Raw genomic sequence first — 27390 nt, forward strand, 5'->3', positions numbered from 1 at the left:
TTGTATAGTTAGATATTGGGCAGTACTGGCACAGCCCTAAATGTAAGATGGTCAGATCATTTACGGGAGTGACTAGCACTGTGGGTACCTGAGAGAATATCTAAGGCACAAGCGCTGGCCTGGAAGAAATGCAGAACACTGAAATTGAGTGTGTGGTGACTTTCAGGGCTACTTGCAGCATTGTGCAAGATGTTTGATTTTGTTTGGCGGTCTTCATTGAGGAGAAGCATAGCTCATCACAGCCTCCCTGTTCAATCTCAGCCTTTTAAAGCACTGCTTCTTATTAATTCCCAGACAGCTTTGTCTCAGACAGGAGAACTAACACATTGGGTATCAGTATTAATTGTATCCACATGATTTATATCAATTAGTGTTAATTGTATTCAGGTGGTGCTTATCAATTGGGAACTCTCTTGAATCCATTTATAAGAGAGCTGATCTAGGGTGTACTGTGGAACTCTGTGAGTAAAGGCTTGGAAGCAACTGAAGACTAGGCCCTAGTATTTTATCCTTCACCACCGGGCTATCCAATTTGTAACAACCAGTACATCACAATAGACCTGTGTACCTGTTTAAAGGTAGCCCTTTACTGTCCTTGCTCATATACTCAGCCAATTTCAGTGAAAGGGAGCAATGAATTCAACGTCCATTGAAGTGAGTGTACTTTATGTTGTACCTCACTTATAAGTATACCCAAGCAGTCTGCAGCCTCTGCTGCAATGTAGATTTCAAATGAAAATTAGGAGCATACCAATTGTGCAAAGTGAGAACTTTGGAATATGGTTCAGTTGAAATTTAAACACCAATCAGATAAGAACATAAGAACTTAAGAATCAGGAGCAGGAGTAGACCATACGGCTCCTTAAGCCTGCTCCGCCATTCAATAAGATCATGGCTGATCTTTGGCCTCGACTCCATTTTCCCACCCGATCCCCATATCCCTTTATTACCCTTGAGTCCAAAAATCTATCTATCTCAGACTTGAACATATTCAATGACTCAGCATCCACAGCCCTCTAGGGTAGAGAATTCCAAAGATTCACAACCCTCTGAATGAAGAAATTCCTCCTCATCTCAGTCTTAAATGGCCGCCCCCTTATCCTGAGACTATGCCCCCTAGTTCTAGACTCACCAGACAGGAGGAACAACCTCTTAACCTGTCAAGCCCCCTCAGAATCTTATATGTTTCAATGAGATCATCTCTCATTCTTCTAACTCCAGACAGTATAGGCCCATTCTACTCAATCTCTCCTCATAGGACAACCCTCTCATCCCAGGAATTAATCTAGTGAATCTTCGTTGCACCGCCTCCAAGGCAAGTATATCCTTCCTTCGATATGGAGACCAAAACTGTACACAGTACTCCAGGTGAGGTAAACATAGAATAGGCCATTCGGCCCTTCGGGCCTGCTCCGCCATTCAAAATGATCATGGCTGATCGTCTAACTCAGTACCCTGTTCCCGCTTTTTCCCCATTTACCTTGATGCCTTTAGCATTAAGAAATATATCTATCTCCTTCTCGAATACATCTAATGACTTGGCCTCCACTGCCTTCTGTGGTAGAGAATTCCACAGGTTCACCACCCACTAAGTGAAGAAATTTCTCCTCATCTCGGTTCTAAATGGCATACCCTGTATTCTGAGATTGTGACCCCTGGTTCTGGACTCACCAGGCATCGGGAACATCCTCCTTGCATCTAGTCTGTCTAGTCCTGTTAGAATTTTATATGTTTCGATGAGATCACCTCTCATTCTTCTAAACTCTAATAAATATAGGCCAATCTCTCCTCATACGTCAGTCCTGCCATCCCAGGAATCAGTCTGGTAAACCTTCATTGCATTCCCTCCATGGCAAGGACATCCTTCCTCAGATAAGGAGACCAAAACTGCACTCAATACTCCGGATGTGGTCTCACCAAGGCCCTGTATAACTGCAGTAAGACATCCCTGCTCCTGTACTCAAATCCTCTTGCAATGAAGGCTAACATATCATTCGCCTTCCTAACTGCTTGCTGCACCTGAATGCTTACTATCAGCGACTGGTGTACAAGGACACCTAGGTCTCGTTGCGCCTCACTTTTTCCCAATCTATCACCATTCAGATAATAATCTGCCTTTCTGTTTTTACAACCAAAGTGGATAACCTTACATTTATCTACGTTATACTGCATCTGCCATGTTCTTGCCCACTCACCCAACTTGTCTAAATCACATTGGAGCCTCTTTGCATCCTCCTCACAGCTCACATTCCACCCCAGCTTTGTGTCGTCTGCAAACTTGGAAATGTTACATTTAGTTCCCTCATCCAAATCATAGATATATATTGTGAATAGCTGGGGCCCAAGCACTGATCCCTGCGGTATCCCACTCGTCACTGCCTGACACCCGGAAAAAGACCCATTTATTCCTACTCTCTGTTTCCTGTCTGTCAACCAATTCTCAATCCATGCCAGTATATTCCCCCCAATTCCATGTGCTTTAATTTTGCACACTAACCTCTTGTGTGAGACCTTATCAAAAGCCTTCTGAAAATCCAAATACACCACATCCATTGGTTCTCCCCTATCTATTCTACCAGTTACATCCTCAAAAAATTCCAGTAGATTTGTTAAGTATGATTTCCCTTTCATAAAATGCTGACTTTGTCCAATCCGGTTAATGCCCTCCAGTGTTCTGTTATCACATCCTTTATAATAGACTCTAGCATTTTCCCCACTACTGATGTTAGGCTAACTGGTCTGTAATTCCCTGTTTTGTCTCTCCCTCCTTTTTTAAATAGTGAGGTTACATTTGCCACCCTCCAATCTGTAGGAACTGTTCCAGAGTCTATAGAATTTTGGAAGATGATCATCCACTATTTCCAGGGCCACTTCCTTTAGTACTCTGGGATGTAGATTATCAGGCCCTGGGGATTTGTCAGCCTTTAGCCCCATTAATTTCCCTAGCACTATTTTTTTTTTACTCATACTGGTTTCCTTCAGTTCCTCCCTCTCACTAGACCCTTGGTTCCCTAGCATTTCTGGCAGGTTATTTGTGTCCTCCTTTGTGGAGACAGAACCAAAGTATGAGTTTAATTGTTCTGCCATTTCTTTGTTCCCCATTATAATTTCCCCCATTTCTGACTGTAAGGGACCTACATTTGTCTTCACTAATCGTCTTCTCTTGACATATTTATAGAAGCTTTTACAGTCAGTTTTTATGTTCCCTGCTAGTTTACTCTATTTTTCCCCTCTTAATCAATCTCTTTGTCCTCCTTTGCTGAATTCTGAACTGCTCCCAATCCTCAGACTTGCCGCTTTTTCTAGCAATTTTATATGCCTCCTCTTTGGATCTAATACTATCCCTAATTTCTTTTGTAAGCCACGGTTGAGCCACCTTTCCTGTTTTATTTTTGTGCCAAACAGGAATGAATAATTGTTGTAATTCCTGCACATGTTCTTTAAATATTAGCCATTGCCTATCCACCGTCATCCCTTTTAGTAATGTTCCCCAATCTATCATAGCCAACTCGCACCTCATACTTTCGTAATTTCCTTTATTTAGATTCAGGACCCTAGTTTCGGATTCAACTTAATGAGGAATTCTATCATGTTCTGGTCGCTCTTCCCTAAGGGATCCCGCACAACAAGATTGTTAATTAATCCTTTCTCCTTGCATAATACCCAATCTAGGATCGCCTGTTCTCTAGTTGGTTCCTCAACGTATTGGTCTAGAAAACCATCACGTACACACTCCAGGAATTCCTCCCCCACAGTATTATTGCTAATTTGGTTTGACCAATCTATATGTAGATTAAAGTCACCCATGATTATAGTTGTACCTTTCTTGCATGTGTCTCTAATTTCCTGTTTAATGCCCTCCCCTACATCTCCACTGCTGTTTGAGGGCCTATAGACAACCCCCACCAACGTTTTCTGCCCCTTGGTGTTTCTTAGCTCCACCCATACAGATTCCACATTGTGATTTTCCGAGCCAATATCCTTCCTCACTATTGCATTGATTTCCTCCTTTACTAACAACGCTACCCCACCTCCTTTCCCTTTTTGCCTGTCCTTCCTAAATATTGAATATCCCTGGATGTTCAGTTCCGATCCTTGGTCACCCTGCAGCCATGTCTCCGTTATCGCAACTATATCACAACCGTTAATATCTATCTGCGCTGTTAATTCATCTACTTTATTGCGAATGCTCCGCACATTTAGACACAATGCCTTTAGACTTGTCTTTTTAAGATTGCTAGTCATCTTAGTTTTATTTTGCACTATGGCCCTATTTGTTTTTCGCTCTTGTTTTCTCTGCCTTCCACTATTGCTTCTTCCCTTTCTGTCTTTTGTTTCTATCTTTGTTTCCCCCTCCTCTGTCTCCCTGCTCAGTTTCCCATCCCCCTGCCATTCTAGTTTAAACCTTTCCCAACAGCACTAGCTCTCACCAAAGCCCTGTACAATTGTAGTAAGACTTCCTTACTCTTGTACTCCAATTCCCTCGCAATAAAGGCCAACATGCCATTTGCCTTCCTAATTGTTTGCTGTACCTACATGCTAACTTTCTGTGTTTCTTTTATGAGGACACCCAGATCTCTCTAAACACCAACATTTAAAAGTTTCTCACCATTTAAAAAATATTCTGCTTTTCTATTCTTCCTACCAAAGTGAATAACCTCACATTTCCCCACATTATACTCCATTTGCCACCTTCATGCCCACTCACTTAACATGTCTATATCCCTTTTCAGATTCTTTTTGTCCTCCTCACAGTTTACTTTCCCACCTATCTTTAAATCAGCAAACTTGGATACATTACACTCGGTCCCTTCATCTAAGTCATTAATATAGATTGTAAATAGCTGAGGCCCCAGCACTGATCATTGTGGCACCCCACTAGTTACAACCTGCCAACCTGAAAATGACCCATTTATCTCTGTTTTCTGTCCATTAACCAATCCTCTACCCATGCTAATATATTGCCCCATACCCCATGAGCCTTTATGTTGCACAGCAGCCTTTTATGTGGCATCTTATAGAATGCCTTTTGGAAATCCAAATATACTACATCCCCTTGATCCCCTTTATCTGCCCTGCTAGTTATATCCTCAAAGAACTCTAATAAATTTGTTAAACATGATTTCCCTTTCATAAAACCATATTGACTCTGCCTAATCATATTACAATTTTCTAAGTGCCTTGTTACAACTTCCTTAATAATTGATTCCAGCATTTTCTCGACGACCGATATCAGGCTAACTGGCCTGTAATTTTCTATTTTCTCTCTCCCTCCTTTCTTGAATAGTGGTGTTACATTTGCTATTTTCCAATCCACTGGGACCGTTCTAGAATCTAGGGAATTTTGGACGATCACAACCAATGCATCCACTATCTCTGCACCCACCTTTTTAGAACCCTAGGATATAGGCCATCAGGTCCAGGGGATTTGTCGGCTTTTAGTCCCATTAGTTTGTCAATACATTTTCTCTACTGATTTTAATTGTTTTAAGTTCCTCACTTTCATTTGCCCTTTGGTTCCCTATTACTTTTGGTATGCTTTTTGTGTTTTCTACTGTGAAGACAGGTACAAAATATTTGTTTAACGTCTCTGCCATTTCCTTATTCCCCATTATAATTTCTCCTGTCTCAGCCTCTAAGGGACCAACGTTTACTTTTGCTACTCTCTTCCTTTTTACATACTTGTAGAAGCTCTCACAATCTGTTTTAATATTTCTTGCTAGTTTACTCTCATATTCTATTTTCTCCCTTTTTATCAATTTTTTGGTCATCCTTTGCTGGTTTCTAAAACTCCCCCAATCCTCAGGCTTAGTACTATTCTTCGCAACATTATAAGGCTCTTCTTTTAATCTAATACTATCCTTAACTTCTTCAGTTAGCCACGGATGGATCGCTTTTCCCATGGAGTTTTTATTTCTCAATGGAATGTATATTCATTGAGAATTCTGAAATATTTCTTTAAATATCTGCCACTGCTTATCTATCGTCATATCTTTTAATCTAATTTCCCAAACCACCTTAGCCAACTCGCCAACTAGCCATCACGTAAACATTAGCGACCTAAACGAGCCTACCTGTATTCTTCTGTGTTATAGCAGTGACAAGCCATTTTCTCCAGCGAGTAATTTAGCAACATGTGAGTACAGTGCTCTAAATATTTGTTGTTCTGCGCCCCTGAGATTACTGGTGCCTAACACACGATTACTGCAGGCGTTCGTTGTAATCTTGACAGTAATTTCCAGGTAATGAAGTTCCAAAAGGGATAAACATGTTCAGAATGACAAATTAGCTTCCTGGAGCTTATTCTGAACAACTAGTGCATTATGGGCTCTAAATTGGGCAATGCAGCGCCCGTTATGTATGCGCTACACGGGCTCCTAAGGACCCAAGATGACGATGTGCGCCGGACGCCGTCTTGGTAAAGGCGTTCACGCATGCGCAGGTAACAAATGCCGGCACCATGCAGAATAGGGAGAATATGTGGTAGATCAATGTCCAACACTGATTTGAAGGGACAATCGATGTGATTTTGGAACTCAAGGCTCCAGCCAACCAGTCTTAACATCGCACAGCTGAACAGGTCCTAAACGGCATTTAGGGCCCCCTACCAGCGCTATTTAAAGGGATCATGCAGGAATTACAGGTTCATTGCTGGATTATTGCTTTTGGCTGCTGATGCATTTATACCTGTTTTTGGTAACTTAATACTAGGACTAGGGGACATAGCCTAAAAATTAGAGCCCGGACTCGAGGAGTGAAGTTAGGAAACACTTCAACATGCAAAGGATTGTAGAAGTTCAGAACACTCTTCTGCAGTTGATGCTAGCTCAATTGCTAATTTTAAATCTGAGATTGATAGATTTTTCTTAACCAAAGGTATTAAGGGATATGGAGCTAAAGAGGGTATATGGAGTTAGGTCACAGATCAACTATGATCTCACTGAATGGCGGAATAGGCTCAAGGGGCTAAATGGCCTACTCCTGTACCTATCTTCCTATGTTCCGATAATAAAGTTTCAACTCTCTATAGGGAGTGGGCTGGCTAGCGAACAGGCAACAGAAAGGGCACAGGCAGAGTGGCAGGGGTGGGACAGGAATGCTGTCATCCTGAGAGAGAACAGCAGGTTCATGTTCCTCCTGTTATGTGCCACCTTCTCCTGCAAGAAAACGGGATATGTATCCGTGAGCGTCCTGCGAGATGTTTGGGTGATGTGGCTGTCATGGTTGAACAGCTGTCAGTGTGTGTGATCTGTGAGTTTTTTTTTATTCGTTCACGGGATGTGGGCGTCGCTGGCAAGGCCGGCATTTATTGTCCATCCCTAATTGCCCTTGAGAAGGTGGTGGTGAGCCGCCTTCTTGAACCGCTGCAGTCCGTGTGGTGAGTTGTGGGTGTGCGGCTTGCAACTGTGGTAATGTGTGAGGGTGAGAGGAAGCATCTGATTGGAAGAGTTGAGTACTGATTGAAAGAGTTTGTTTATATGTGGGTGATGGGGGGGTGTAGTGCGTGGAGCAGTGGATGTGGCTAATGGTCCAGTTGGTAGGAGATGCCACTTGACAGTTAGCCTCACTCACCTTGACCACTCGTGTCAAAGCATTGAACTTCTTCCTGCACTGCATCCATGCTCGTGGTGCTATGCGCCTGGCATTGACTTCATCCCATACTGCCTCCTACTGCCTCGGGAGCATATGTCTGGAGGGTCTCTTGCCCCCCTCGGATATAGGATGCCGGTCCTTCTGTCCACCTCTTGCACCAAGGCCTCTAGTGCATCAGCAGAGAACCTTGGTGCACGCTCTCTCACAGGCCCGGTACAAACTCAGATCGGCAGATTGGTGGGGTCTGGCGTGCAGATTGGAGGATGTGGGATTTAGTAGTGCGCAACCTTTATTCAATGTTTTAAAATAACTCAACAGTTTGTAAACCTAGGAACGGGACCTGCATCTGTGTTTTCCATGTGCGATGTCTGATCTCCGTTCAGACTCCATGTGGACCCGTATCATATATTTTGCAAATAAGAGGTGCAGGCTGCCTTTAAAATGGTGCTAGCCACTCCCAATATTGGGGCCCCCTGCTGGTGCACAGCCACTCAACAGTGCAGCTAGGCCTGGCTGGATGCAGCAATCCAGTAAATCACCAGGCAGCACTAATGTTATGTGCTGCCTACATCTCAACAACCAGGCGCAGATTAATTATGCATTGAGACCCCAGCATCTGGTTTCAGGGGGTAGCCAATATAATCCCCTATATGTTTAATTTCAAGAAGCTAGCACCGAGCAGTGTGCACCCAAATTCACATTGTGTTCCAGCCGGTAAGTATCCCCATTGGGAGCATTAATCATAGTATCACAGTATTAGCAGAGTGGGTACAGCACAGGAGGAGGCCATTTAGCCCATCATGCCTATGCTGGCTCTTTGACAGAGCTATCCAATTAGTGCCATTCCCCTGCTCTTTCCCCATAGCCCTGTAAATTTTTTGCCTTCAAGTATTTATCCAATTCCATTTTGAAAGTTACTATTGAATCTGCTTCCACCACCCTTTCAGGCAGTGCATTCCAGGTCATTAAAAATCGCTGATTAAAAAGTGTTTCCTCATGTCGCCTCTGGCTCTTTTGCTGATCACGTTAAATCTGTGTCCTCTGGCTACCAACCCATCTACCACTGGAAACAGTTTGTCATTGATTGCTCTGTCAAAACCGTTCATGATTTTGAACAACTCTATCAAAACACCCTTTAGCCTTCTCTGTTCTAAGGAGAACAACCCTAGCTTCTCCAGTCTCTCCACATAACTGAAATCCCTCATTCCTGGCACCATTCTGGTAAATCTCTTCTGCACCACCTTTAAGGCCTTGACATCCTTCCTAAAATATGGTGCCCAGAATTGAACAATACTCCAGCTGAGGCCTAACCAGTATTTTACAAAGGTTTAGCATAACTTCCTTGCTTTTGTACTCTATGCCTCTATTAATAAAGCCCAGGATCCCATATGCTTTTTTAACAGTCTTCTCAACTTGTCCTGTCACCTTCAAACATTTGTGTATGTGCACCCCCAGGTCTCTCTGTTCCCGCACCCCCTTTAAAATTGTACCATTTAGTTTATATTGCCTCTCCTCATTCTCTCTACCAAAATGCATCACGTCACACTTCTCTGCGTTAAATTTCATCTGCCCATTTCACCAATCTGTCTATGTCCGAGTGAAGTCTCTTACTGTCCTCCACATTGTTCACCACAGTTCCAAGTTTCGTGTCATCTGGAAACTTTGAAATTAAACCCGCTATACCCAAGTCCAGGTCATTAATAGATATCAAAAAGAGCAGTGGTGCTAACGATGACCCCTGGGGAACACCACTGTATACTTCCCTCCAGTCTGAAAAACAACCGTTCACTGCCACTCTCTGCTTTCTGTCCCCTAGCCAATTTTGAATCCATGCTGCCACTTTCTGCTTAATGCCATGGGCTTTAATTTTACTAACAAGTCTAATATGTGGTACTTTATCAAATACCTTTTGAATGTCCAAATACACATCATCAACTGCACTACCCTCATCAACACTCTCCATTACTTTATCCGAGAACTCAATCAAGTTAATCAAACACGATTTTTAACAAATCCGTGCTGACTTTCATTTATTAGCCCATACTTTTAAAAGTGCCACTTTATTTTGTCCCAGATTATTGTCTGTGAAAGTTTCCCCACCACCAACGTTAGGCTGACCAGCCTGTATTTACTGGGTTTATCCCTCTTCCCTTTTTTGAACAGGGGTGTGACATTTGCAATCCTCCAGTCCTCCGGCATCGTCCCCATATCTAAGGAGGATTCAAAGACTGTGGCCACAGCCTCTGCAATTCCCACCCTTGCTTTCCTCAGTAACCTAGGATGCATCTCACCTGGCCCAGGTGACTTTTCTACTTTGAGTACTGCCAATCTTTTAAGTACCTCTTCGTTATCTATTTTTATCCTATCCAATATCACCACTACCTCCTCCTTTACTGCTACAATGGCTAGTGAGGACGGATGTGAAGTATTCATTTAGTGCCTCTGCCATGCCCTCTGCCTCCACAAGAAGATCTTTTTTGTCTCTAATCGGTCTCACGCTTCCTTTGACTACCCTTTTACTATTTATATGTTTATAAAAGACTTTTGGGTTCCCTTTTATGTTAGCCGCTAATCTATTCCCATACTCTTTCTTTGCCCCTCTTATTCCCTTTTTTAGATCTCCTCTGTACTTTCTGTATTCAGCCTGGTTCTTTATTGTGCAATGAACCTTACATTCATCATAAGCCTCCTGTTTCTGTTTCATTTCAATCTCTATATCTTTAGTCATCCAGGGAGCTCTAGCTTTGAATGCCCTTCCTTTCCCCCTCATAGGGAGTCTACTCTGTACCCGAACCATCTCCTCCTTGAAGGCCTCCCATTGTTCAATTACTGTTTTGCCTACCAATTTTTGATTCCAATCCACCTGGACAAGATCCCTTTTTAACTCACTGAAATTTGTCCTCCTCCAGTTAAGCATTTTCACATTTGATTGTACCTTGTCCTTTTTCGTAACTATTCTAAACCTAATGATATTATGATCACTGTTCCCCAAATGCTCCCCCACTGAAACATGTTTCACCTGCCCCATTTCATTCCCCAGGAGTAGATCAAGCACTGTTTCCTTCCTGGTTGGGCTGGAAACACACTGTTCTAGAAAGCTCTCTTGAACACATTTCAGGAATTCCTTCCCCTCTTTGCCCTTTACACTGTTACTGTCCCAGTCTATATTGGGATAATTGAAGTCCCCCAATATCACTACTCTATAGCTCTTGCATCTTTCTGTAATTTGCCTGCAAATGGTCTCCTCTATTTCCTTCCCACTATTTGGTGGCCCAGTAGTGTAATAGCTCTTCTTTCGTTCCTTAATTCTAACCAAATAGATTCTGTCTTTGACCCCTCAACTACATTATGCCTTTCCAGTGCTATAATAGTTTCTTTGATCAATACTGCCACTCCCCTCCTTTCTTTCCTTCTCTATCTTTCCTAAATACCTTATAGCCAGGAATTTTAAGGATCCAATCCTCCCATTCTTTGAGCCAGGTCTCTATTATTGCCACTATATCATAGTCCCATGTGGTGACTTGAGCCTGCAGTTTACCAGTCTTATTTACCATGCTGCGTGCATTTTCGCACATGCACTTCAATCTCATAGACTGCCTCACATTTGCTCCCTGTCTGATCCCTCCTATTTCCGAACTGTTCTTTACTCTAGTGCTATCTGTCTTTCCCAGTCCTCTGTGTAAATTGTTTTCCCTCTCCAATGTTTCATCCTGGTGTCCATCCCCCTGCCAAATTAGTTTAAACCCTCCCCCATAGCACTAGTTAATCTCCCCGTGAGGACATTGGTCCCAGCTCTGTTCAGGTGCAACCCATCCATCTTGTACACATCTCTCCTGCCCCAAATCTGGCCCCAATGCCCCAGGAATCTGAAGCCCTCCCTCCTGCACCATTGCTCCAGCCATGCATTAACCTGTTATACCCTACTATTCCTATACTCTCTAGCGTGTGGCACTGGGAGTCATCCAGAGATTACTACCTTTGAGGTCCTGCTTTTTAAGTTCCTCCCCAGCTCCTGAAACTCTGACCAAAGTACCCTGACTCTTTTCCTTCCTACGTCATTGGTTCCCACATGGACCATGACTTTTGGCTGTTCACCTTCCCCCCTCAAAAAATTAAGTTACAAAATTAGCCCAGTGTTACAGAGGGTCGAATTTCCATGGCCGGGGTGGGGGGTCTCCTCATTTCCTGCAGTAACTTTGGATGGAGATGAGCAGAAACCTCAGAGAAATGGTTTAAATGGCCGTTTACATTGTTTCTTCAGGATTTCAATAGCTTAGCTTAGTTGAGGGTAGGTGTCCTGGGAGTCAGCAAGCATGTGACAGCTTAAATGATTTCTATCCTTTAATGCATTGGCTTCTGACTGTTTTTCACTTCTGGTTCAAACCTATTATCTTAACACATTCTTGAGAAATTCTCTATTTTAAGACCTTTCATGATAGATTAGGTATATGTTAAAAATGAATAAGTACTCAAATGCTGACAGTGTTTGGAGCTCATCAAATGCCAAAACCCATTACAACTTCCTTTAAGAATATTCTTCTCTCTCACTATTGAGTGTAAAAAAAACTTATATTCAAAAACATGTCAATTTAAGAAAGTAATACATTGTCTGCCAGAACCATTTCAACATTCACTTAAGTGCTATCATCTCATGGTGGCATTGGCAGACCCACAGCAATGTAGTTGATTCTTAATTGCCCTCGGAAATGGCCTAGCAAGCCACCCAGTTGCACAATCTTGCTGAAAAAAGTCATAATAAGAATAAAACCGGACGGACCACCCGGCAACGGACCACTAGGCACGGACATGACAAAGGCAAACCAAGCCCAGTCGACCCTGCAAAGTCCTCCTCACTAACATCTGGGGACTTGTGCCAAAATTGGGAGAGATGTCCCACAGACTAGTCAAGCAACAGCCTGACATAGCCATACTCACAGAATCATACCTTTCAGCCAATGTCCCAGACTCTTCAATCACCATCCCTGGGTATGTCCTGTCCCACCAGCAGGACAGACCTACCAGAGGTGCCAGTACAATGATATAGTCAGGAGGAAGTGGCCCTGGAAGTCCTCAACATTGACTCCGGACCCCATGAAATCTCATGGCATCAGGTCAAACATGGGCAATGGGCAAGGAAACCTCCTGCTGATTACCACCTACCGCCCTCCCTCAGCTGATGAATCAGTCCTCTTCCATGTTGAGCACCACTTGGAGGAAGCACTGAGAGTAGCAAGGGCACAGAATGTACTCTGGATGGGGGACTTCAATGTCCATCACCAAGAGTGGCTCGGTAGCACCACTACTGACCAAGCTGGCTGAGTCCTGAAGGACATAGCTGCCAGAATGGACCTGCGGAATGTGGTGAGCGAACCAACACGAGGGCAAAACCTACTTGACCTCGTCCTCACCAATCTACCTGTCGCAGATGCATCTGTCCATGTCAGTATTGGTAGGAATGACCACCGCACAGTCCTCGTGGAGACGAATTTCCCGTCTTCGCACTGAGGACACCATCCAACTTGTTGTGTGGCACTATCACCGTGCTAAATAGATTCAGATAGATTCAGAACAGATCTAGCAGCTCAAAACTTGGCATTCATGAGGTGCTGTGGGCCATTAGCAGCAGCAGAATTGTATTCCAGCACAATCTGTAACCTCATGGCCCGGCATATTCCTCACTCTAACATTACCAATAAGCCAGGGATCAACCCTGGTTCAATGAGGAGTGTAGAAGAGCATGCCAGGAGCAGCACCAGGCGTACCTAAAAATGAGGTGCCAACCTGGTGAAGCTACAACACAGGACTACATGCATGCTAAACAGCGGAAGCAACATGCTACAGACAGAGCTAAGAATTTCCACAACCAACAGATCAGATTGAAGCTCTGCAGTCCTGCCACATCCAGTCGTGAATGGTGGTGGACAATTAAACAACTAACGGGAGGAGGAGGCTCTGTAAACATCCCCATCCTCAATGATGGCAGAGTCCAGCACGTGAGTGTAAAAGACAAGGCTGAAGCGTTTGCAACTATCTTCAGCCAGAAGTGCCGAGTGGATGATCCATCTCGGCCTCCTCCTGATATCCCCACCATCACAGAAGCAAGTCTTCAGCCAATTTGATTCACTCCACGTGATATCAAGAAACGGCTGAGTGCACTGGATACAGCAAAGGCTATGGGCCCCGACAACATCCCGGCTGTAGTGCTGAAGACTTGTGCTCCAGAACTAGCCGCACCTCTAGCCAAACTGTTCCAGTACAGCTACAACACTGGCATCTACCCGATAATGTGGAAAATTGCCCAGGTATGTCCTATTCACAAAAAGCAGGACAAATCCAATCCGGCCAATTACCGCCCCATCAGTCTATTCTCAATCATCAGCAAAGTGATGGAAGGAGTCATCAACAGTGCGATCAAGCGGCACTTACCCACCAATAACCTGCTCACCGATGCTCAGTTTGGGTTCCGCCGGGACCACTCGGCTCCAGACCTCATTACAGCCTTGGTCCAAACATGGACAAAAGAGCTGAATTCCAGAGGTGAGGTGAGAGTGACTGCCCTTGACATCAAGGCAGCATTTGACCGAGTGTGGCACCAAGGAGCCTTAGTGAAATTGAATTCAATGGGAATCAGGGGGAAAACTCTCCAATGGCTGGAGTCATACCTAGCACAAAGGAAGATGGTAGTGGTTGTTGGAGGTCAATCATCTCAGCCCCAGGACATTGCTGCAGGAGTTCCTCAGGGCAATGTCGTAGGCCCAACCATCTTCAGCTGCTTAATTAATGATCTTCCCTCCTTCAGAAGGTCAGAAATGGGGATGTTTGCTGATGATTGCACAGTGTTCAGTTCCATTCGCAATCCCTCCGATAACGAAGCAGTCCGTGCCCGCATGCAGCAAGACCTGGATAACATCCAGGCTTGGGCTGATAAGTGGCAAGTAACATTCGCGCCAGACAAGTGGCAGACAATGACCATCTCCAACAAGAGAGAGTCTAACCACCTCCCTAAACATCCACTCCCTTCACCACCGGCGCACAGTGGCTGCAGTGTGTAGCATCCACTGGACGCACTGCAGCAACTCGCCAAGGCTTCTTCGACAGCACCTCCCAAACCCACGACCTCTACCACCTAGAAGGACAAGAGCAGCAGGCACATGGGAACAACACCACCTGCACGTTCCCCTCCAAGTCACACACCATCCTGACTTGGAAATATATCGCCGTTCCTTCATCGTCGCTGGGTCAAAATCCTGGAACTCCCTTCCTAACAGCACTGTGGGAGAACCTTCACCACACGGACTGCAGCGGTTCAAGAAGGCAGCTCTCGACCACCTTCTCAAGGGCAATTAGGGATGGGCAATAAATGCCGGCCTCGCCAGCGACGCCCACATCCCATGAACGAATAAAAAAAAATTCAACGGTATTAGCATCGCCACATCCTGGGGTTCACCATTGACCAGAAATTTAACTGGACCAGCCATATAAATACTGTGGCTACAAGAGTAGGTCAGAGGTTGGGTATTCTGCGGTGAGTGACTCACCTCCTGACTCCCCAAATCCTTTCCACCATCTACAAGCACAAGTCAGGAGCGTGATGGAATACTCTCCACTTGCCTGCACGAGTGCAGCTCCAATAACACTCAAGAAGCTTGACACCATCCAGGACAACGCAGCCTGCTTGATTGGCACCTAATCCATCACCCTAAACATTCACTCCCTTCACCACCGGCGCACTGTGGCTGCATTGTGTACCATCCACAGGATTCACTGCCAAGGCTTCTTCGACAGCACCTCCTAAACCTGCGACCTATACCACCGAGAAGGACAAGGGCAGCAGGCACATAGGATCAATGCCACCTGCACGTTCCCCTCCAAGTCACACACCAACCCGACTTGGAAATATATCGCCGTTCCTTCATCGTCGCTGGGTCAAAATCCTGGAACTCCCTTCCTAACAGCACTGTGGGAGGTCCTTCACCACAAGGACTGCAGCAGTTCAAGAAGGCGGCTCACCACCACCTTCTCAAGAGCAATTCGGGATGGGCAATAAATGCTGGCCTTTCCAGCGATGCCCACATCCCCTGAACGAATGAAAAAAAATTGAATACATAGGTTTTTTTATATATACAAAACCATATGAACCATACATTAAATGTCTGTTTATACATTATACTTTTCTTTTTATGGTTACAGAACTCCTGCTTGTTCCATTTTATTAATTTACTGTTCCATTATACCCTTCAAAAATGCCATTCACCCAATCAGTAGATATCAGCACAATATGTACCATGATACCTAATACAGAGGATTACAATCCTATCAGTCTTATGAAAGATCTTCAGAAAGAGTTGGACTTCTACATCAAGCTGCTTGGCTTATCTTGCCTTAAAAAATATTCCTTTGTTTTGAAATCTTACTTTCTTTTCACAGAACTGCCTGTCGATCAGTTTTATTGTTCATTATCTCATCAAGTGCTTTACTTATCTATGCTAGAACAGTAATTCATTGGCTGTGAAGCACTTGGAACATCCTGAGGATTTGAAAGGCAGTATATAAGGGAAAGTCCTATCTTTTCTTCACTCCCATGGAGTATTGTCTGGCAAGATTCTGGACTTTTATAATGCCTGTTATGAGTAACATCTGCTGTGCACAAACACAACCTTTACGTAGATATACCTTCTGACTTCAACAAAAAAACGAAAAACAAAAATGAAAGAAGACTGAAGTAGAATATTGGGGACGCAGGGAGTCTGGCATGACAGATATAGTTCTAGGTTATATTACATTTGTTTGCTTTTGATTGCTTCAAGAATAGCAACACTTTTGGTTGAAGATTGTGCTGAGAGATAGTGTTGAAGATTTTTGAGAAGAACAATGAAAAGGATTGTATAGAACCAATTTGCAGACCGGATTCAGAGCTCCGCCAGTATTCCACCTTGGCCCAGACTAGAATTTCAGGACCGATGTTTTCAGGAATCTTGTGATTGATCTTGATTTTTGGATCATTTGAAAATTGCTTCAATTTTGGAGAGTAAAAATTCTTCTAAGTAAACATAAAAGGGAAACCTTTCTAACTTTATTAAGCTTTAAAAATATAGGTCCTGAAATTCCAGTCTGGACCAAGGTGGAATATTAATGGAGCTCTTGATCAAGGCTGCAAAATGGAGTAGAACATGGCTCCAACATGATATAGTCCCATTTTTTCTGGGTTGCCATTTTCCAGTAGGGGCCATGGGTGCATTTTTGCCCACCCCCTTGTCTTAAGGGAGTGTGTCGGGGGGAATTCCCGGGTTAACCTTAGAACTCTGCCCTTCATGCCCTTAAAAGGCCTCAGTGGAACTCTCACTAGCCAAGTGATCTGGTGTGAGTTCCTGTGAGACCTTTTAAAAGGACTCAACCTTCCACTAGACTATGGTAGTCAATCCTGAAGGAGATCAATTATCTTATGCCTTGAGGCAAAAGAGCTCCTTTTTGAATCGAAGACTGCAACAGCTCCTTTTTCTCTTTGATCTGGAATGGCCTCAGGTGAAACAGCTTTGGGCTGCTCTGCCTTACAAGGCCGAATCAGGGCAGACTCCGCATAAATGTCCTTGCAGGTGTTGGTGGATAAGCATGGGGTGGACAGGGGTTTTGTTCCTCCAAACTTCTGCCAGTGGAGTGGGCCTCGCGGAATTTCTGGCCCACAATATATAACAGCATCCAGCAGTTATGACTCTGCTAATAAATTCCAGGGTAAAATTTCTGTGGGGGCTCTCCTGATCTTCCACTGTAACTTTGGGGCAAACCCCGGAGAAACAGTCATTTGCACCACTTCTCTGGGGTTTCCACTAATCTTCTATGAAGTTTTGGTGGGAGATCGGGAGAAACCTTATGGAAATTCTACTGCTACATCTTCAGTCTGGGTTGGAGCAGTCTTCCACAAACCAGCTGCCTATGACAGAGATGGATATAAATAGTTAAGGCAATAGCAGCTAAATTGGGCTGCGTAGTGCCCGTTCTGTAGGCCCTACGTGGACTCCTAAGGACTGAAAGTGGCGTCTAAGATGCGCGCGCATGCTTCCTGCGTGACGTGTGAAGGATGCCGTATTGGTAAAGGCGTTTGTGCACGCGTGCTTAACGAATTCCGGCAGCTTGTAAAGTATGGAGATTATGCAGTAAATGAGTGTGCAATGCTGCTTTAAAGGGACAGATGCGATTTTGGAACTCTATGTTCCAGCCAACGCATTGTCTTAACCTCGCACGGCTTAACAGGTCTTAAAAGGCATGGAAGCCCCCCCTCCCCCACCACAGTGCTATTTAAAGAGATCATGCAGGAGTTCAGGTTCATTGCTGGATTATTGCTTCTGGCTGCTGATGCATTTGTACCTGTTTTTGGAGGTCTCCTGTACTTGAATACTAGGACGAGGAGGCATAGCCTAAAAATTAGAGCCAGGACTTTCAGAAGTGAAGTTAGGAAACATTTCTACACACAAAGGGTGGTAGAAGTTTGGAACTCTCTTCCGCAAACAGCAGTTGATGCTAGCTCAGTTGTTAATTTTAAATCTGAGATTTTTCTTAACCAAAGGTATGAAGGGATATGGGGCTAAGGCAGGTATATGGAGTTAGGTCACAGATCAGCCGTGATCTCACTGAATGGTGGAACAGGCTCGAGGGGCTAAATGGCCTACTTCTGTTCCTATCTTCCTATAATAAGGTTTCAATACTCTACAGGGAGTGAGCTGGCTAGCTTACAGGCAACAGCAAGGGCACTGGCAGAGTGGTGAGGTGGGACAGGAATACTGTCATCCTGAGAGAGGACAACAGGTTCATGTTCCATGGAGCTACTGCCACTTGCTGCCTCCTGCTGTGCGCCACCTTCTCCTGCAAGAAAGCGGGAAGTGTGTCGGTGAGTGTCCTGCAAGATGTTTGGGTGATGTGGCTCTCATGGTTGAATAGCTGCCAGTGTGTGTGACCTGTGAGTTGTGGGTGTGTCGCTTGCAACAGTGATAATGTGTGAGGGTGAGAGGAAGCATCTGGTTGGAAGAGTTGAGTACTGATTGAATGAGTTTGTTGGTATGTGGGTGATGGTGGGTGTATTGCGTGGAGCAGTGGATGCGGCTAGTCATGCAGTTGGTAGGAGATGCCATTTGACAGTTGACCTGACTTACCTTGACCGCTCGTGTCAAAGCATTGAACCTCTTCCTACACTGCATCCATGTTCGTGGTGCTATGTGCCTGGCATTGACTTTGTCCCCTACTGCCTCCCACTCCCTCCGGAGCATATGTCTGGAGTGCCTCTTGCTCCCCTGCAGGTATAGGATGCCCCTTCTTCTGTCCACCTCTTGCACCAAGGCCTCCAGTGCTTCATCAGAGAACCTTGGTGCATGCTCTCTCGTAGGCCCGGTGTAGACTCAGATTGGAAGATTGGCAGGGTCTGGCGTGCAGAATGGAGGATGTGGAATATAGTTGTGAGCAACGTTTATTCAATGTTTTGAAAGAATTCAAGTTTGTAAACATAAGGATGGGATCTGCATCTGTGTTTTACATGTGCGATTTCTGATCTCCGTTCAGACTGTTCAGGCCTTATCTTATATTTTGAAAATCTAAGAGTCCTGCAAAGTTTGAGCAACTGAGTTGTTGCTCATTAAAAATTCCAGAGTTCCCATCATCACCATGCGTCACCATATTGCAGCACAGATTCACTTCACCATTGACTTCCACCACTTCCTGCAGCCGCATTGCACCTCCCCTTTAAGAGATGCAGGCTGTCACTTGCGATGTCTGGGCCCCCTGCCGGTGAGCAGTCACTCAACATGATTGCTGTCAACACGCAGCAATCATGTGAAACAGCAGGCAGCACGAATGTTACGTGCCGCTTGCACCTCAACGACCGGGCGCCGGTTAATTGCACATCACGATCCCCGCCCCCGTTTTCGGGAGTTAACCAACTTAACCCCCAATGTCTCTAAATTAGACATAATCAAACTGACACGAAACATTGGCACTTATTAAAATAAAAGCACATCCATAAATGATCATGTATCATTTCATTCAAAACAAATCAACATTTACACTTGTTTATAACCAAATGGTTCATAGAATCATGGAACGATACAGCACAGAAGGACACCATTCAGCCCATCGTGCCTGAGCCAGTTCTTTGAAAGAGCTATCCAATTAATCCCATTCCCCTGCCCTTTCCCCATATCCCTGCAATTTTTCCCCTTCAAGTATTTATGCAATTCCCTTTTGAAACTGATTCCACCACCCTTTCAGGCAGTGCATTCCAGATCATAACAACTCGCTGCATAAAAAAAATTCTCATCTCCCTTCTGGCTCTTTTGCCAATTACCTTAAATCTGTGTCCTCTGGTTACTGACCCTTCCGCCACTGGAAACGGTTCCTCCTATTTACTCTCAGTTCCCTTACTATATTAATTTATGTCCATTCTTAGTGATTCTGTAGCATAACTTCTGTCGAAACTAATAATGATCTGTGCATAGCTGTATTTAGGAAGTTTGGGGGTGAATCTCTGTAGGGGCTCTCCTAATTGTCTACCATAACTTCGGCAGAAGAGCCGTGGGAACCCTGGAAAAATGGCAGAACCTGCGTAAACATGCCTCCAGTAGCCTTTCCTGTGACTGGATCTTCTTACTGCAGAAAATTCGCTTTGTTATGTACTAATATCTTGGGTTTTATATCCTAAGTAGGATGAACAGTTTGTTATAATGTGAGCAATTTCTTGTTATATAGTATGCCAATAAATGACCTCACATGCCTTTTGTTTTACATTTTTTATGCCCACACATCCCTCATGAATGTTTAGTAGCAGTTATTTATGTAAGCGTTTCAGAATTACGGTCTTACTCCCTTTGAATGGTATTCCATCTACTATTGTTAATTCTCCGTACAGCTCCAGGACTTATATATCTGCAAAGCCACCTTTGCTTTACTTGTGACCACCCCTTCTTTTTATTTCCTTGAGGATCTCTAAAAGTCTCATCCTTTTCTGTCTCTTATTAACTTAATTTTCTGGTCAGATATAGCCACAACCATGTTAACGTAGGCTTGACTATCCTCATCAGCGTTTTCATTAGCTTTTGTATTCTGGTTCACTGGCTTTTGCATTCTGATTCTTTGCACTTGATAGGAAGTCAGTGGTGGACACAAACTTGCCAGTAGTAGCTGATGCCCTTAACTCACATTTCTGTATTGCCTGATCATCATTCCTTGTAATCGCAAATAAAGTAATTAGTGGCTAGTGGCCCATTTCAACGCAAACAGCATGTCCATACACAACTTTTTGAACCTTTCAGAAGTAAATGTAATATTTAATGGTTCCTTTTTGATTTTGTGCATTTCTTGTTTCTGTATCAGTCAATGGAGATGATGTGAAAGCAATAGGGTAAATTTTTAATTTACTGCTTGGGTGTAAAACCAGCATTGCGGATCGGCTGCCCATTATAGAAACCACCAATTTTCATTTCAGGCAGTTTCCATAATGGGTGGCTAATTCATAACGCCTGCTCTATGCCCGGGCAGTAAATTGAAAATCTACACCAATGTGTCACCACCAATTATTATGATTGATTGTTCACAATGGTAGAATTTCAGCTACAGTTGTTGCAAGCAGTCTCTTCAATATTTCCTAAATTTGTTCCTGTTCATCATGCCACTTCCATTTAGTTGTGTTTTCTAACAAATTCTTGAGGTTTTCTAAAAGATTTGGTCTGAACTTACCAAGGGTATTGACCATGCCAAGGAGTCTCTAGGTGTCATTCTTACATCGTGGACATGGCACATGCTCAATAGCTCAGATTTTCATCTTGTTAGGCTTAATGCCTTCACTTCTGATGATGTTGCTAACAAATGACAGCTCAGTTACATTTAAGATACACATTTATCTTTATTAAGCTTCATGTTGATGCTTATAGTGGGTTCAAATAATTTCCAAAGTCTATTGTTATGCTTTTCTGTGGATAAACCTCACACCAATATGTCATCAATTAATGTGTCTACATCTTCTATGTGCTGATATATCATATGGATGATTTTGTAATATACTTGCTGAGTCATAGAATCATTTAATGTTACAGCACAGAAACAGGCCATTTGGCCCATCAGGACTGTATCATACTTTTTTCCACAAGCCGCCTAATCTAATCCCACTCTCCTGATTGCTCAACATTCCCGTTATTATTCCTCTTTTTCAAACAAATGTCTGATTCCCCTTTTAAAGATAATTTATGGACTCTGCTTCAACAATGGTTTGTGGAAGAGAATTCCAAAATTCTAAACACTCTTTGTGTAAAGAAATTGGGATAGAAATCGGTATGTGTTGTGCCATTTTTTCGAGTGTATAACTGGTGCAAAACATATGAAATTCACCTAGCTGAAACTATTGTTAGAAACATTATTATTTTTTACAATAAAAGCTTTAAGTTTATTGAAGCTAAGGGTTCAAAAGGAGGCAGCATGAAACTCAGCAGATCACATTATTCTATTTATAGAAAAACTATTTCAAAATATCTGTTCCTTTTCTGATAATTAGAAGGGTGCATCTAAATTCAGGGTAAAAGTAGAATTAGTAATGAAACAATCATTAAGAACCAGATTACTTGCATACTCGGAGCATTTTTAATGATTCCATAGGGGCGATTTTCAACTGTCAGTTGCCCGTTTCTCACATAGAATTGATACTATACCATTTCCATGGTTCTTCCTATAACAAGGTGTCCAGAATTGCACATAATACACAGCATCAACATTACCATCTTGCTTTTAAATTCAATGACCTTACATAACAACAAACTGGACTTCAAAGCAATTCATTATGTGTGAAGTGCTTTGAGATGCTTCTGAGAGATGATAAGGTGCTATATGAATTAAAATGAAACTGAGGATGTACCATAGATTACATCATTAAAACCCAGAATCAAATTTTCCTTTTTTATAGCCTTTTCTACCATTCATTCCCACCTTTAAAGGCCTAGGGATCTGGAACCCTAGATCTCATTCTTCTTCCAACCTGTTAAGAATCTTAGGCTTAGAATTTCCTCTACGTGATTTACACCGTTTTTGCTCCGTTAAGAAAATTGTTGCACCTGCTGTTAGCCAGCAGAGGGAGTTGCATGCAGGTTTCTTGGGTAAGCATCCTCCTGAGGTCCCTATCATCACAGAAGCCAGTCTTCAGCCAATTCAATTCATTCCACGTGATATCAAGAAATGGCTGAGTGCAATGGACACAACAAAAGCTACAGGCCCGGACAATATCCCGGCTGTAGTGCTAAAGATCTGTGTTCCAGAACTAGCCAAAGCCAGCTGAATAAAGTACATCTAGAACACTGGCATCTACCCGACAATGTGGAAAATTGCCTAGATATATTCTGTCCACAAAAAGCAGGACAAATGCAACCTGCCAATTATCACCCCATCAGCCTACTCCCAATCATCAGCAAAGTGATGGAAGATGTCGTCAACAGTGCTATCAAGCGGTACTTACTCGCCAATAACCTGCTGACCGATGCTCAGCTTGGGTTTCGCTAGAACCACTCAGCTCCAGAACACATTACAGCCTTGGTCCAAACATGAACACAAGAGCTGAATTCCAGAGGTAAGCTGCCCTTGACATCTAGGCAGCATTGATTTAGTGTGAGGTAGCTTACTTTGGGGAGGAAGAGGAGAGGGTCTCAAACCAATTGGCTCTAGTGCACTTGGGAGCCAGATCAAAATCGGAATCCCAACCTATACTGTCACTTTGTGCATCAATGAGCATCTGAAAGTAGAAAAATGGCAGTATAATTGCAGCCATGGACCACCACAAACATCAAAACCTGATCATTTGAAATAACTACAAAGTTGAACAACCAAAATAAAATAGTTTCCTGCAATATACTATTTCAAGACTTACTATCATTTCTTTTTTTCAACAGTTCTGGGATTTAACGAAAGCCAAGTTTTCAAATTCCTTAGCAACTGATGGGACAGAATTGTCAGGGAACTCATGAATTTCAAACATGAATTATAAAAATGTTTTTGAATGACATGTTTTGAACCAAAATAATTAGTTACACTTGGATATGTCATATTTACTAACACTACCAAAGCTAGTGGTTGCTAGCTTTAACCAAAAGTGAAATTTCCTAAGTAATCACAGTCCAAGTAGGAATGCATAAATATCTTCATGAAACAATAAAAGAAAACTGCTTTGAGTACTGCTCACCTCTGTCTGTATCATACAGATAGACAAATCTCTCCCATTCGTAGTGGGTAAGAAGGCTTAAGAGTGCTCCTTGCAGTGGTGGCCTCAGTTGAATAACGAACTGAACTTCTCCTTCTGTGGGAAAGCTTGGAGTGATGAAGGATGTGTGTAGTGCTCCACAGAAAGATGTCAGCGTGTTCACAGATCTCTTATCATAGAACCCAAAAATGGCATAAACTCCTTTGGAATACTGTGAACAGACTGAAAGAAAAGACAATTGTTAATTTTTGTAAGCACTACATTTACAGTAGAACTTCCATTATCTGCATTCCAAGTTATCTGCCTTCCCCATTATTTTGGCAGAACAAGGCATACAGACCAACCTTGAAAATTAGCAAAAGTTGATTAACAACTTCAAAAAAGGTGACATGGCCTCCAAAAGCTAACAATTCAAGAATGACACAGGAAAGCAAGCAGTTAACTTTGTAACTTAAGTAGTAAGACAATATTCCTTCATTTATTTTGGAGGAAACAAAAGCACGAGTACATGAAAGCCTGAAAGAAAATCCAAATGTTGAAGGTATAAAAATGTTGATGGTATAAAATTAGTGGTGTATTTCTAAGGGGTCCAGGGGCATGATCCCCTGAAAAAAAAAAGATTTTTTATATAACCTAAAACATTTTTAGTTTCCTGTTATACTTTTCCATATGTTAAAAGTCATGGGTGTATATAAAAACTGATTATTTTGTACCAGTTGCAGTGAATAAGTGTCTTTATGTCAATGATACAAGTGCAGGATACTTTATCAACTATTTCTGATTATTGTACTTCACCAAATCTATACTGGAAAACCTTGAGTGATATTTACATATTTTTTATTTTAAATTAAGAATTTCATTGAAATTAAATCATATTTGGGAGAAAGTTCACGCTGTTCACTATTTATAGTGAAATCATAAATGCTTGTTTATGATTTGGCTATAGGGAACAGAGGAAATCTTTCCCCTATGGAGTAACTTGAATTAGTATGTATCCACATTCAAATTGATCGGTACTTGTTCTATCTCAAAGTACCACCAGTAAACAAGAAAATTGATATTTAAAGCTATTTAAAGGTGTTCTGAAGACTGAATAACAAAACAGACTGGAATAAGGTATTCATCATTACCATACACAATACTTATTAACATTTTTCTGGTCTATTTTCCGGTGCAAGTATATATTCCTTTGGTTATCCTTTCTACTTCCTTTGGCCTCCCTCAGCTATAAGCTAATTGCAGTAAGATGCCCAAGAAAGTAATACGGCAACAGGCTGTAAGGTCACTACTGACACCCCGTTTAAGTCATCTGCTAGCAGGTGTGTAAAAGTGCCTGGGAAACCATGCTCCTGTTAAATTTTCCCTTCACATGGAGGGAAGCACCTGGTCTCTACTTGGTGCCTCTACTCAGCAGTACAGCCGAAATCAATGCTTGACCCCAGGCAGAAAAAAAAGCATGCCACCATTCTACAGAATTATGTATTGCAGCTTCAAGACACCACTCTATTATACTGCTTCTTCTGCTATTTATAAACTTAATGATTACAGTGCACTTTGTGAATTATACTGAAGTATGGGACAGGCACTGATTTTTTTTTAGTTGTTATTCTTTAACCAATCTATGGCATTTTTTCTCTATCTTATGGCACATAACAACAACAACATTTATTGCATTTATATAGCAATGTAGTAAAACGTACCAAGGTGCTTCACGGGTGTGCTATGAGACAAAATTTAACACTGAGCCACATAAGGAGATATTAGGACTGGTGGCCAAAAGCTTGGTCAAAGAGATAAGTTTTAATGAGCATCTTCTAGGACGAGAGAGAGGTAGAGAGGCGGAGAGGTTTAGGGAGGGAATTCCAGATCTTGGGGCCTAGACAGCTGAAGGCAATGATTGAGAATTTAATAAAATTACAGATATAGCAAACGAGACTTTATAACTTCCTGTTCTATTAGTAGAACTGGTTAGTAGTACCAATTGTAAGGTTGCAATAAGAATATTAATTGAAGAATATGAGGCCAAAAAAAATCATTTTCTGCTGGAGGTTTTGGTAAGTATAAGGCAATCTCTTTTAGACATTTTAAGAATGCAAGGCCAGAATATGCAGCTTTATTTACATGTACATTGCTGCATGGAAGAGGTAAAGTGATCAGAATTAGAGAATCACAGCTTCCTATAAATGTATGATGAGAGAACAGAAGTAAATGAGGAGGAACATCAGAGTAAGATATATAACTACAAACATGAATGGAAGCATGGGAGGCCTGATGTTGCATTTAACTAGGATAACCAAAACCAGTCCAAATAATTATCAAGATGGGTTCACTGAAATGAAAAGACAAAATTGCAATGAACCAATTTCACTCTGAGAAGCCTAGTTCAAGAGTGTAATAATGTAATTTTTTAAAAACCAGAACATTTTGTGGTCACTATTTTTCTCATCTGAAAGCCTTTCTGGTTCAATGGCTTTGATAAATTTTAACTCCAGGTTGAGGTCGATCCGAATGTTGGACTCACCATCTCCCCAAACCTGCATTTGAAATGTAAATGTTTATCCCTATTCAGTACACCTTTCTGCAATATGTGCCTGGTATTGAAGTGATTAAGCAGCAGATAAGCAGGTTTTTGTTTCTTTTTGAACACACAGGCCTTTAAATTACCCTATGCAATATATTAGTGTAAGAACTCGCTCCATTATAAGGTTGAACAAAGGGATTTTGTATGAATGTGCTAAGTGTTTGCATGTGAATATCACACAGGGGGAATTTCAAGGCCATAGTAAGATTTGTAGGTCAGGTCTGTCCAGCAAAGTGAGAAAAGTAGAAAAGTTTTACTTTGATATGCTTCATCCTGCTGCAGATCAGGATTAAGCAACTCTTTCCCAGGTTGCATTGCTGATTCAACATGCCAGATCATTATGTTAAACATATATTATAAGTGCCTGTTCTTGCGAAAGGTTGTAAAACAAATTTTATTCTACATTTTCTCATTTACATGATGTATTCTACTGAAGGGACTGGGACTACTTCTGTACTAGTCCCCCAGTCACAAGAATAGAAACATTATATTTTAATTTTTCATAAAGCTGGCTTAAATTTCTCATTGAAACTCTAAATATTTTAAATAAGAGATACTTTTAATATTCTTCTCTATTATAGGTCTAATTTTAGCAGGTTGGGGAATTAACTGTGGATTGTGAAACTGAAGTGGGAAGAATGCTCCTGGTACCAGTTTTCAATTTAATAATGTATTTATCTATTTTTACTATTTAACAGCCCTGCAGCCATGCAGCTTAAAAATTTAAATGTGGTCCAGGACAAATAATGATGGCTTTGTGGCTGTTCTTGTTCCAGATCGTTGGGATCAATTTCCACTTCCACTTTCTCTGATGAAGGCAGAGAAAAGACAAATTGTGAAAGCATTGCCTTAGAGTTCTTGGTTACCAAAACTTGTTGGATAAATTCCACACTGCATACCTATTTCATTTTCACTAATTTTAGCAAAAAGGTAGACATATGTATAAAGCAGAGAACACTGTTTATTCTACTTTTCTTCACTGATCTTGCTTATTGAAGCA

General features: G+C 42.4%; 1 protein-coding gene across 1 annotated transcript in view; it reads right to left on the reverse strand.

The window, feature by feature from the left end:
• Positions 1-27390, reverse strand: part of gria3b (glutamate receptor, ionotropic, AMPA 3b) — a 293069-nt gene that overhangs the window by 219255 nt on the left and 46424 nt on the right. Inside the window, exon 3 of the mRNA XM_067997137.1 lies at positions 23792-24031. Within this exon, the coding sequence (XP_067853238.1) occupies positions 23792-24031 (240 nt within the window). The remainder of the gene's footprint in view (positions 1-23791; positions 24032-27390) is intronic.

This window comes from Heptranchias perlo, chromosome 15 (assembly GCF_035084215.1).
Source record: "Heptranchias perlo isolate sHepPer1 chromosome 15, sHepPer1.hap1, whole genome shotgun sequence".
Classification (NCBI taxonomy): Eukaryota; Metazoa; Chordata; class Chondrichthyes; order Hexanchiformes; family Hexanchidae; genus Heptranchias; species Heptranchias perlo.